General features: G+C 35.8%; 1 protein-coding gene across 2 annotated transcripts in view; it reads right to left on the minus strand.

Annotated features, from left to right (window-relative positions):
* The window catches only part of Hacd1 (3-hydroxyacyl-CoA dehydratase 1), a 71,426-nt gene that overhangs the window by 20,383 nt on the left and 38,462 nt on the right, over nt 1-12,581 (minus strand). For both annotated transcript variants that reach the window (XM_081769782.1, XM_081769781.1), the window contains exon 4: nt 1,176-1,405. In XM_081769782.1, the coding sequence (XP_081625908.1) occupies nt 1,176-1,405 (230 nt within the window). The remainder of the gene's footprint in view (nt 1-1,175; nt 1,406-12,581) is intronic.

The raw sequence follows: 12,581 nt of genomic DNA on the forward strand, positions 1-12,581 counted from the left end.
TTGTGGAATGAATAAAGTGAGAGGAAACGGGAGAACCCCGAGAAAAACCATGCACACGGTGTTTGTCCACCACAGCACTTTTGACTTTCGTCACTATCTAAACATTGTTCCCAGTGCTTGTAATGGTCGAATCATGTGAACTTCTCATTAGACCTGAAGTTTGATACTGTCTTATATTATTCCATCTTTGTGAAAACAAACAAACTATGCACTTCCAAACAGCATACTCGGCTGAAGTTATTCCATGTGCTAAATTTTTCACCTTTGTTTTGAGTGTTTAGTGGACAAAAAACTGCAGTATGGTTATCCGTCAATGTTTGATTTGAAATATGCCGAAAAAAAAAAAAATCAAATAAACTCTAGGTAAATTAAACTACAAAACCTACGTAGTATATGCAACTTATTGCCGAATAATTATAAAGTTACAAGGAAACAATAGGACTCCTATAATACGAAGGGGGATCAGAAACTAAGATTACAAGGTCGACATTTCTGGAGTTTCGTTTTATAGAGGAATGAGAAGTGTGCGGTAATTTTAATACATGGAGTTGGCAACTGTGCAGTTTCAGCCACCTGCCACCTACTGTGCTAGTTGTAGGTCAACACAAATGGCGTCTCATTTGGAAAACTAAAGCGAAAAAAGTCCGCTCAGTTATTCGATTTCTGTGGGCAAAATATGTAACTGTGGCTCAAATACACCAACAGCTGTTGAAGGTTTACAGCCAGGACTTCTCATCGAGGGCATGACTTTTACCTTCACGACAACGCGCGCCCGCATACAGCCCTAAACAGGACACCACCCTGTTGAAGCAGTTTTGCTAGGACATCATCAACCACTCTCCCTATAGCCCGGACCACGCTCCAAGAGACTTTCATCTGTTAACGCACTTGAAGGCGCATCTAGGAGGTTGTCGCTTTGCTTCAGACGAGAAGATGAAACACTTCGCCATAATGTGACTGAACACGGAAACATGCAAGGACATGATTTCTACCAGGAGGGACTTTTCAAACTCATCCCACGATGCGGTAAGTGTTTCAACCGATATGGAGACTATGTCGAAAAATAACCTAATGTATGTACTATGTATTGGTTGTATGAAATAATATATACATGTTTCACTGCCGACTTTGTAACCTTACTTTTTGATGATTCCTCGTACATAGCTGTCACTTACCTGCACCATACAAGAAAATATGGCACACTTCCTATGAGATTCAACCCATAATATAAATAACGAATGATCTCTGTAACCGACCATGCAAATAACATCATTGGAAGACCTATACTCGTTGGCGCTGTAGGAGTTGGCTCCAATACTCCACAAACCATTACGACACGAGACAGTACTTGGAATACGGTGTTAAAGAGGCCTGATGGCACCAATTTAAACATAACATGGAATATCTGGAAGTAAAAAGAACAAAATAAACACGACAATTAAGGATGTTTTCATTTTCTAACAAAGGTTTTGTAAAAATTATCTTTTAATTAAAGGTATTTTGTTTTAGGACAACTAAATCAGCGTCATTAAATTGAAGAACACATACAGAGGTCTTAGTAGATTATTATTATTATTATTATTATTATTATTATTATTATTATTATTATTATTATTATTATTATTATTATTATTATTATTATTACAGATAGAAACACAAGGCGTAAAATTCTAAAATGTTTAACTTCTAGAGGGTCAGGGTATTCACCAGAAGCGTATCTTTTAACTTCTGTCAGGGTATTTCCCAGAAGCGTATCTTTTCTTAATGCTACATACATTACAAATTTTGCATAACCTCGGAAAGGATTGCATTATTTGATTAAGATAAGAAAAATACTTTCCTTTCACTTTTATTTGCTATTGTATGAAATTTTGTTATTCTCACTTTCATGCACACACACAGACATATACTTGCCCTCGTACAAAACTTTTGTTCTACCAAAGTTACACCATGCTCATTCATTCTTCACGTATCTTTATGCATAGTAGTTATTTACACATTTCTGTGAGGTTGCTTTAACCAGATATTGCAAACTTAATATATCAATTCATTCAGCCTTTGTTGTTGTTGTTCTGTTGTTCTTCAGAACCGGAGCGAATATCAGGAATATAGGGCCTTCCTTCTATGCATATTTTCATTAAATCATTTACATGTTCACAACTAAGTCGGCAACTTTCTGAACATGATACTCTGTTCATTGTAGAAAATGAACGCTCTACTTCTACTGCGCCTACAAGAAGTAATAGAAGAATACCTGCTACTTCGGACAGAGTTGGGAACATTCTTCTTTCTTCTCCACAGGCAAGATCCAAGAGTTTTTGGTGGATGCCGATGTTAGGACCTGCAGGAACTCTTTTGTAAATTCTAGTTCCAGTTCAGATTTATTAACACTACTAATGCTGGCCACTTCAGTTAAGTCAGGTGAGTCAGGGGTGTTTTTGAGCACATCATAGAAGTGAGACAGTTGTTTGAGAGGATCAACAAACATTTCCTTTACGTTCCTGGTAATTTTTGATTTGTAATTGGAGAGAAGAGCCTTGAGTTCTTGGTGTTTCAAGTTTTCTTCCATTCTCACATCCTCAGTTTTTTCCTTTTCTACAACACTTTCAACATGCTCTGAAATCTCTTCAAAAGTGATATCGTCCAAACGTGCATTGACACCTTCTACCAACTTAGCGCTGCAACCATATCATTTCCACTTGACATTTGCAGATTTTTACTTAGTTTTGCAAATGACTGCCAAAATGTATTTAAGAGTACTAGTGTGAAAGTTGTCGATGTCTTTCTTAGTACCAACAATAGTACATAAACATTTGATGACATCCATAGATATGTTCTAACGCAATGCACATTGCAGCATAATGTTTGATTACCACAGAAACATTACCTTCATATGAAAGCTACCTAGTGGAAGCAGGTTGCATCAATTTGTAAGAAGTAGCGTCTATTAAAGATTCCATTTCTTGCAAAATTTTTAGCCGCTTGTGACTCCCATGAAATGCTATGTACAGTTTGTTCTGTACACGTCTCCTTCACTTTGCAAGCCTCTACGTAACGTATACAAATACTCTGAATTTATTTTCCATTTATATCTGTGCACTGTTCTGACATCAGTGAGAACTTACTAATTCTAGAGAACTTAGAAATGAAATGAAATTTAAGTTTTACATTCCACAGTTATGACGGCTAGGCTAAAAGGAGACGGTGATGAAGAGAAATGAATGAAAATGGTGGAATGAAGAAAGTGGGAGGAAACGGGAGAACCCCGAGGAAACCCACGCACACAGTATTCGTCCACCACAAGGTTCACTTGGCGCGAGCTGGGATCGAACCAGTGACCCTATGTACCAGAGGTGAACGCTCTACTACTGAGCCACCGCGGTGAGCTCTACCACTGAGAACCTTCATCCAACATTTGCGCTAGGGGCCGCGGTGCTCAATGGTAGAGCGTTCACCTCTAGTGCATGGAGTCCCTGGTTCGATCCCAGCTCGCACCAAGTGAACTTTATCGTGCACAAACACCGTGTGCGTGGGCTTTGTCCGGGTTCTCTCGTTTCCTCCCACTTTCTTCATTCCATCATTTCATTCATTTCTCATAATCGCCGTCTCCTTTAGAATAGCCGTCATAACCATAGAACGTAAAACTTACAGATTTTACTTTATTTATTTATTTTATGATGGTGTTAAGTTCGCAACCGATTATTATACAAGGCTTCCCTTAAGTCTGAATATATAGTAATCTCATTAACTATATTTTTTCCTCCACAGATTAAATAAGGCTTCATCAGAATTTTGGGCTGGTACTTCTTACTGGACGTGAAGAAAGGCTCAGTTTGTTAAATGTGACTGAACGTATGAAGAGTGAATAAGCTAAAATTGACAGCAACCAAGGCTTATTGCAATGAGTTCACATGAGCTTGGCAAACCGCATCAACCTTTGAATGGCAAATGGTAAAAATCATATTGAAGATTTTTTAAATATTCCAATTTAATAAAATGTTGTCAATAAATTTAATTTCTTAAAAATATGCATTTTTGTCTATGTATTTAGACTTCAATCACATCCTGTATATTTATGCTCAGCTACTCATCGCTTACCACAACATTCAGTCCAGTATAATGAATAATCGATTGTGCTCTCTCTCTATGCTATATTAACCCGTTAAAATTTTATGTACATAGTAAAGAATCACATACATAATGGAAAAAGAAAAAAACTTCAGTTTCAACTTATATATACACACATGGAAAGAAATTCACCGAAAATATAACTCTTCAAGCAACGCTGTTCCGTTACATCTTTGTATTGATGAAATAAACTGTCATTAAAACGTCTACGGTCAACAGTGCCATTGTTACGTATGGGTGTTTCCGTGAGTATAAAAGCTTTGATTACGTCATGTTTTTCCCTTACGAAAATGTTGTCAACTTTTGTTATCAATTTCTGGCTTCACACAACCTAAAAAATGTTGACCATCAACAGTTTTTTTTTTCTTTCTTTTTAAATACAATTTTCTATGGCATTGTTAACCCCAGAATCTTTTGACAGCAATTTCCTTATTATAGTCTAACGGCCAAGGTCACCGTATATCAGCCTCGAAATTACAACGCTACATTAGTCAGACCTCTGCTCAAATAAGCCTTAATCTTCTGTTACTACACCAGGACTTTATCATCAATCCACTCCGCCAATCCTTCCTAATCATTTAGATTCAAGATTTACGTTTGGTCTAATTAGGTTTAGAAATCTACACTTAGATTCACACACACAGTCATGAAACAAAGAAAAGAAGAAAAAAGGCTTTTAAACATTTTAGGAAGCTAAATAAAAAAAAAAAAAATCATTACTAGTGTCCTATTATCTTTATCTATAAATCGTATCGGTCACTTGATACTGTACCTAAAGACCACTTTGTTATATGTATAATGATGAAACGTTTGAGTGAGCTTAAAAGTTGGAAACCTGTTTCATGGAATTTGTCGCACATCTTCATCCTCTTCCTCTTTTACCCTCCTTCATTTGTTCCTGTTATCATAGCACGGTATTGTAATTACTGTATATACTGTATAACCACTGTATTGATAAAAGAGCATGCCGTATGATATATTTAAGTCTAAATGACATTTTCTTGGTCAATTTCGAAAATCCGAACAATTTGAAAATCCGAACTACCTGTGGTCCCACTTAGTTCGGATTATTGACGTCCTACTGTATTTACAAACTTCAACCATGTGCGTATAACTATGGTTTACTACGATTACAGACGACAGAACAGCAGCGTAACCGCCTCACCTGAAGAACCTATATAACCGAGATGATTCAATAGACTGACATCTGTTTTCGACTGGTCAAATTCCCTTTCTTGGCTTGCAGTGGAGCCTAGGAAGTACCTCTCCTAAACCCAAAGTCTCTAGTTTACAGTGGAACTATTGGTTTCCTTTTCCTCCGGACTTGCAGAGGAGCAGCGAGTCTCCTACCCATTCTCACTTAGCTTGCCTCGTAAGGATTCCTTCCCGAGACCGTCAAGTCGAAGGGACACCTACTTAGCCCAAACAATAAGAGAATTTTTTATCTATTTTTGTATTATAGTGAAATTTTGTAATAAAAACCGATAGTGGGAGAAACTATTCCGAACTGTAATTTGTTCTACATAAGCTTTACTAACACTTGCCCAAGCGAAACTCTACAATATAGTCTCGGCGCTGAGAAGGAACATGAAACTGAAAAAAATCAATCTTTCCCATAGATGAGCTTTCGTGAAAGTTACAAGTATATCTTCCATTAGCATGTTATCATTACTTCCTTAACAAAATAATGTTCCTTCCCTCATGTCATATGATATCAGATTGTCTGATTAGAAATTTAAATGAAATCTTTAAGTTTTACGTCCCACGATTATGCCGGCTAGGCTAAAGGAGACGGTGATGATGAGAAATGAATGAAATTGTGGAATGAAAAATGTGGGAGGAAACAGGGGAACCCCGAGAAAACCCACGCACACGGTGTTTGTCCAATACAAAGCTCACTTGGCGCGAGCTGGAATCGAACCAAGGACCTCACGCACTAGAAGTGAACGCTCTATCACTGAGTCACCGCGGCCCGTGATTGGAAATTTAATGAGACCGTCAATTCTGACATTATTTTTCACAGTCACGAATTTAATTATCACGGATGTTACGTTGTATTAACAACAGTAATTCGGAATACTCATTAAATTAAAGAAAACAGCAAATGTAAAGTCTAGCCATTGAGAAAACAATCGGAAATATCTAGTACCTATAAACTGTAACCCATATATTTTAAATTTAGACACAACCATGTTCTACTGTACATCGGTACAGCTAATCCAAATACTAAAATATTTTCCGCGGCACCTTGTAGCATTGTGTTATAATTTCCAGAAATAGAAAGTGTGCTATTTCTCAGTACTTACATTACCGTTATGTTTCCAATGACGTGACGCGCAAGGAAAGTGGAACTAATAAAACAAAATAAATCAAATCACAAAATGTGCTTCAATCTTTCTTTTATCTTCTTTATCTGAGAGTTGTAATGCGTAAACAAATATTTATTCATTTTAACCAGTTTGTGAATAATGATAATTCTCTGTAATATTTATCGGTATTTAATTGTGTGAGCAACATAGCGTTCGAGATCTCACAGATTCTTTGAACGAAAATGCTATTCTGTAAGATCTTTGTTGCTGACATAGACGCAATAACAGATTTTATAGCATTTTTCACGCGATATATGCTAGCATTAATATGCATAAATATGCTACGTCATGCCAAGTTAGGACCACTTCTCTCAAACTTTCCTACCAAACTGAATATTTTAATAATAATAATAATAATACGTAAATAAAATAAGTCACAAAAAATCCAGAATACCTAATGATACATCTCTCGCAATGCTAACTTAAAGTAGAACAATAAAAAAGTTCACAGAAAGCCTAAGAGGTTTTCTCACTGTGAATTGTAATAATAATGGGAATTTTGCACAATACTTTCTCATAATTTGTAATCAAGGAAGTTTTTCTCTTTTGTTAACTTTCAAGTCAAGGTTATCAATAAGTGTAATGCATAAAGATAAAGAACGTCATGGAAGCTCTTCTTCCTCCACCAACACACACAAATCAATACCGGTCTCAATTCATAGCGGCTTTTTAAGATATCGCAGGAAGATCGATAGATGTCCAGTTGGATCTAAAGTGAGCGAGCAGTTTAACCCAACAATCATTATCATCATCACAGGTATTCTGATATTATTGGTGGGTTACTTGCAGCAACTGAGAAGCTTCCATACTCTACAGTCTTCCGCTAACCTCTTCGTCTTCACATACGATTTCCCTGTTTTGATATCGTCCATTAATAGTAGTTTCCACTGCCCTTTCCCTTTATTTTCTGCCCCCATACCCTCTAGCACGTCTTTCATGACACAGTTCCTTTGTAGCCAATGTCCCAACCAATTTCTCTTCCTCTTCTTAATATCTAAAACCGTTCTTTTCTTCTCGAACTTTTCTCACCCTCTCATTCGTTTTTCACTCGACCCAACTAATTCTCTTCATTCTTTTCCACACCCACAGTTCAAAAGATTTCAATTGTTTTTCATATTTTTGCACAATGTCCATGTTTCTACCCCCGTACAGTATAATACTCCACACGAAGCATTTTATGAGTCTTTTTCTCAAGTCTTTATTCAAGGTCCCACAAACACTTTTCTTCCTCCTAAAGGTCTCTTTCGTCATTCCTATTATATACTTTCCAATAATAAAAATGGTTATATATATATATATATATATATATATATATATATATATATATATATATATAGGGACTCTTAATACAGACATCCTAAATTCCAATTCCAAACCGGGTTTTTTAATCTTCTATAATTTTAAAATCTAAAAAAAGATCACACAGCATCCTCACCAACTACTTGCTAGAAATATTGTACCCGGCTTTAGCACTATTGATTTATATATACAGGAATATTTTAACTGAATGAACTAATCGCTGTGCAAAACAAAACCTATTAGTTTATTATTATTATTATAAAACTAATATCGTATTAACAGTTTGCTACCTAAACCCTTCGGTTTCATAAGACATTACCTCTGTCTGGTGATGGTGTCTGATGAACCCAAAGGGCGGTATTCAGAGAGAATTTGTTAATCAAATGTTAATGGCACGATTAGTGTCGTATTACCGTTGTACTAAGGAGGATGTAGTTTTTGGTATTCACAGTCTGCTTGGAGTTGAACTAATAAGTTGATATGGGTATGATTAACTAATATAAAACCAATAAAACCAATATACCAAAAAATAAATGTTTCAATTACGGAAAACTAGGTGTGCGCATGCGTAGTCTGTAAAAATGAAAATATATCAAATAAAAAAATCGAAAGGTTTTCTTTGTGGTTTGACATAACAACTTATGAACAGATACGAAATCGAATTATAATTAAGTATTTATTTCTGAGGGGTGTTAGCCAAACCCTTAGTATGGTGCTGATCATTCGTCAAAACGACTCTCCATAAGGGCCAAAGTGTTTGGTTCGCGAAACCGTTACACGATATTAATTTTATAATAAAAACTGAACGATTTTGCTTTGCACAGGGATTTATTTAGTATTTAATTATAGTATACAATACGCAAAGCCGATACAATGGGGAATTATATAGTTAGAAATACTTTGCATAGTAAGGGGTTTGCTCTAAAGCGGTTTTTATTATTACATGTATTTACGAATTGCCAATTATTATTATTCTTACAAAAATAACCAAATAAAAGCAGTTAACAGCATGTACGCATGTATAAATGGAAATACTGTGTAACTTACTCGAGTATTACTTGTGATATGACGATATTAACGAATTGAAGAAAGGGATACGATAGTTCAGTAGTATATGACTCACTTATGGTCGGATGGGTCCCTGGTTCGATCTTAGTCTGAGAATTTGTGGCAGACAACATCGTGGGCTTCTAGAGGTTCTCCAGTTCCTTCCACATTCTCATTCCATCAATTCATATTATAATTATTCATTTTCATTAACCATTCGTCTTCTTTAGCCTGCAGCGTATAAGCGTTGGATGCAAAACTGAAATATTTCATTTTCTATTTTCAATTGTACGAGTTTAGAAAACTTTTGTACGTTTAAAAGTAATTTGTGTATTAGTTTGTTCATAAATCTATGTACCAGGTATATAAAATTGAAAGTACTATGTTTGTGACTTAATAACTCTTGAACCACCCGACCGATCTCGATGACATTTTAAACATGGATGAAGTTTGGGCCTTCGATGGTTTTTATCATTTCACTTTGACGATGAAACTCAGAGGAGGGGAAGGGATATATATATACACACATGAAAGAAAATACCGACATTAATGTCCAATCCATAGTTTTCGGGCTCGCTTAGATGAACAAGTGACACTTCCGATGCCGTTTAAATACAAATTCAGAACCTATTACCCTTCATGTCCAAAATGAAACTTATTTTCCCCGTGCAAAGACCGCGAAATTTGCTAGTCTTTTATAAAAATGAAACTTATCTTGTTTATGATCGAATCACGGGAAAATGGCTGAATCAATTGAAATAATTCTTTGAATATAGTTATTATCTATCTCGAACTTTATCATGTTACTTTGGTTAGAATGCATATCCAAGGGCAGAGGGGGGGGGGGGGACGGTCATAATTTATGCGATAAACTGAGTACTCATGAACCGCTCAAGGTAGGAATATGAAACTCGGTACATAAATTCGTCATTAAGAATAAAGGAATACATGTCCCCGAGTATTTTATTATTTTTTTTTTTTTGTTTTAGGGGAGAGGGGGCATTTCATATCTATAATATATAAATGGATGTATGTGTATGTTCCTGCATAACTCTGGACGACGTGGAGCAATTTTCAACTTGGTACACTCATGATTTAAATCAGGAAACAAGTACTGTGAGGGTCTAGGGGGTAGAAACGAGTGGCATGTACAAATAATCAAAAAATTACCGATATTAGTGTCTGGGATGGCTGAGATGAATAGTGACATTTGCGATGCCATTTAAGTCCAAGTTCAGTCACCAATGGGGTAAAACACCAGTTAGGGGTGAAAAGGTAGTAACATGTAAAGATAATAGTAAACGACCGATATTAGTGTCAAAACCATAGTTTTCGGGAATGCTGAGATGAATAGTGACAATCCAGACGTCGTTTAAGTCCAAGTTCAGCTCCTATCGGCACGGAGGTTAAGAAGGGGTTAAAACTTGATTTTAATGTTCCTTTCAGCAGCAAGGCTGTATGAGACGTGGACCTATAGCTTAACATGGAACCCGAACCACACGAGTTTATACCGTGGATCGAACCTGGGTCTCCGCGTACGCCTAATACCCAGAAGAAAGCTCGAGAAGGGGTTAAAAGAATGTGCAAAATGACTGATATTAGTATCGAATCCATTGTTTGTAGAGTCGGGAAACGGGTGACTCATTTGAAATAACTTCTGGAACACAGTTTGTATCCATCTCAAACAGGGGTTTTATCGTGTTACTTTGATTAAAAGGCGTATTCTAGAGGGGTAAGATGTTTCAAAATTAATGCAAATGTATAGTATCTTATATATTTTTATCGTTATACTCTCACTGAAATGCGAGTCCTAAGGGAAAAGGGTTTAATGAACAAATTCCAGTTAAACGCATTGTAGACGTACCTCGAACAACGCGGTTTTGCATAGCGCAAGCTTTTCTTGGAACCAATTAACCATGTTATGTAAGGTATTCCAGTGTTTTTAACGCGATAGGAGCACAACACATTACGAAATAAAGAAAGAAGAAAAGAAGCAAGGAAGAAAGAAAGACTATCTGACCAACTAATCAATAAATATACAAATAAAAGTGGAACCTATTAAATACTCTAAATGGGAACTTGTAAACTGAGTAAATATTGATAATCTAACACACAAAATCCGGGAAAGCTTGTAAATTGATTAGTTACGTTCTGTAGCTATAGAGTTAGGCTTAAAGCGTCCATGCTACTTCTCAAGATAAATGCACTGATACTTATTGAATCCTTTATTGTGCGATATTTATATATTCCACAGTAAGGCTTCAATTACCAAAAGAGATTCAACCAAGCCACACGAATACACTTTAACATGATTGAAAATTGTACCGACAAGAGAACACTTATGACAGTCTTAAAAAAATATACGATATATCTTGTTTGAACAGATTCTTAACAACTCGATATTCAAATTAGTGTATGTGCAACCTTCTGTGCCACTTTCAATTCATTACATTTATTCTAACTGATTCATACTAGCCTTGTTATGTTGAATAATTTACACTAAAATACAAATCGCTGAGCACAGCAACGTTTATTTATAAAATAATAATTGTGTGACAGTTTCTGCAACTAACTGAACATATTGGTTTCATCAGACACTGTGTGATGAAGCCAATATGTTCAATTAGTTGGCGAAACTGTCACACATTTATTATATTATAATAAACGTCGCTTTGCTCAGCAATTTGTATTTTAGTGTAAATATTTATTCTGTAGCACTTTGTGCTAATTGCAATTTCCAACAGAACCCTGTTGTGACAATCAACAGAAGATGTGCTAACTGTATCAAAAATAACTGATATATTCGAATATGTTTTGCAATGAAGAAATTGATTACTAACCATGGACTAGAAATGTGGATTTCTTTCTTCACAGTACTTGGTCTGGCATTATCAATTATAGCCTCCCTACCTCATGTGTAGTGAGGACTACATAAACACACTATGTTTTGAAGGGGTTCTCCAAAAAACGGCGAATATTGATTCTCAATCTATATAATTTGAAAAAATGAATGTAACGATGTTTACTCGCGAACTCCTCCTACACCGATTTTGATGATTTCTGATACATAAATTGACCCTACCCTAACTTAGGTTTTTAGCATATTTTTTGGCAGGGAGGGGGAGGATGATACGTAAAGAGCCGTATGAAACGACTTATGGCAGTGAAGAACCTTTCCTCTCCTTCTACACTCTCTGACAGAAAATATTTGTCACTGTCGAAAAAAAAAATGTCATACAAACTGCATATAAATTGTACAATTTATAATTTTGCTTTTCTTGTTTACAAACTTACTAACTCACTATGCTACAATCTCAATTTCAATAAATTGCGTACGTATGTTTCTATTTTATGCTTGTTTGTGTTATTGTGTTTTCAATCCGAATAATTCAGTGTACCAGACTAGTTTTCAGGAAGAAAAAGGTACGTACATATATTAAACATACTGTAGTATTTTTTTCTAGTACTGTACATTGTTATGATTACTCTATATAAATTATTTCAAAGTAGCTGTCGTGAAAATTTTACATTCGGGTTATTCCATTATAAATCGTCAAACAATCCCCAGGTGACCATCTGGGATTTTGATGAAATTTGGCAGAGAAGTACCTACATCGTTCCTAAGAAAGTCTGTAATGTTTTATTTTCCTACCGCTACCTGTTCCTGAGAAATTGGCCTAGAAGTTAGGCAGTCCGCATCGTGACTTGCTGAATACGCTGTTTTTTGTAAGTTTGTAA

Source organism: Thermobia domestica, chromosome 8 (assembly GCF_964235325.1).
Source record: "Thermobia domestica chromosome 8, izTheDome1.hap1.1, whole genome shotgun sequence".
Lineage (NCBI taxonomy): Eukaryota > Metazoa > Arthropoda > Insecta > Zygentoma > Lepismatidae > Thermobia > Thermobia domestica.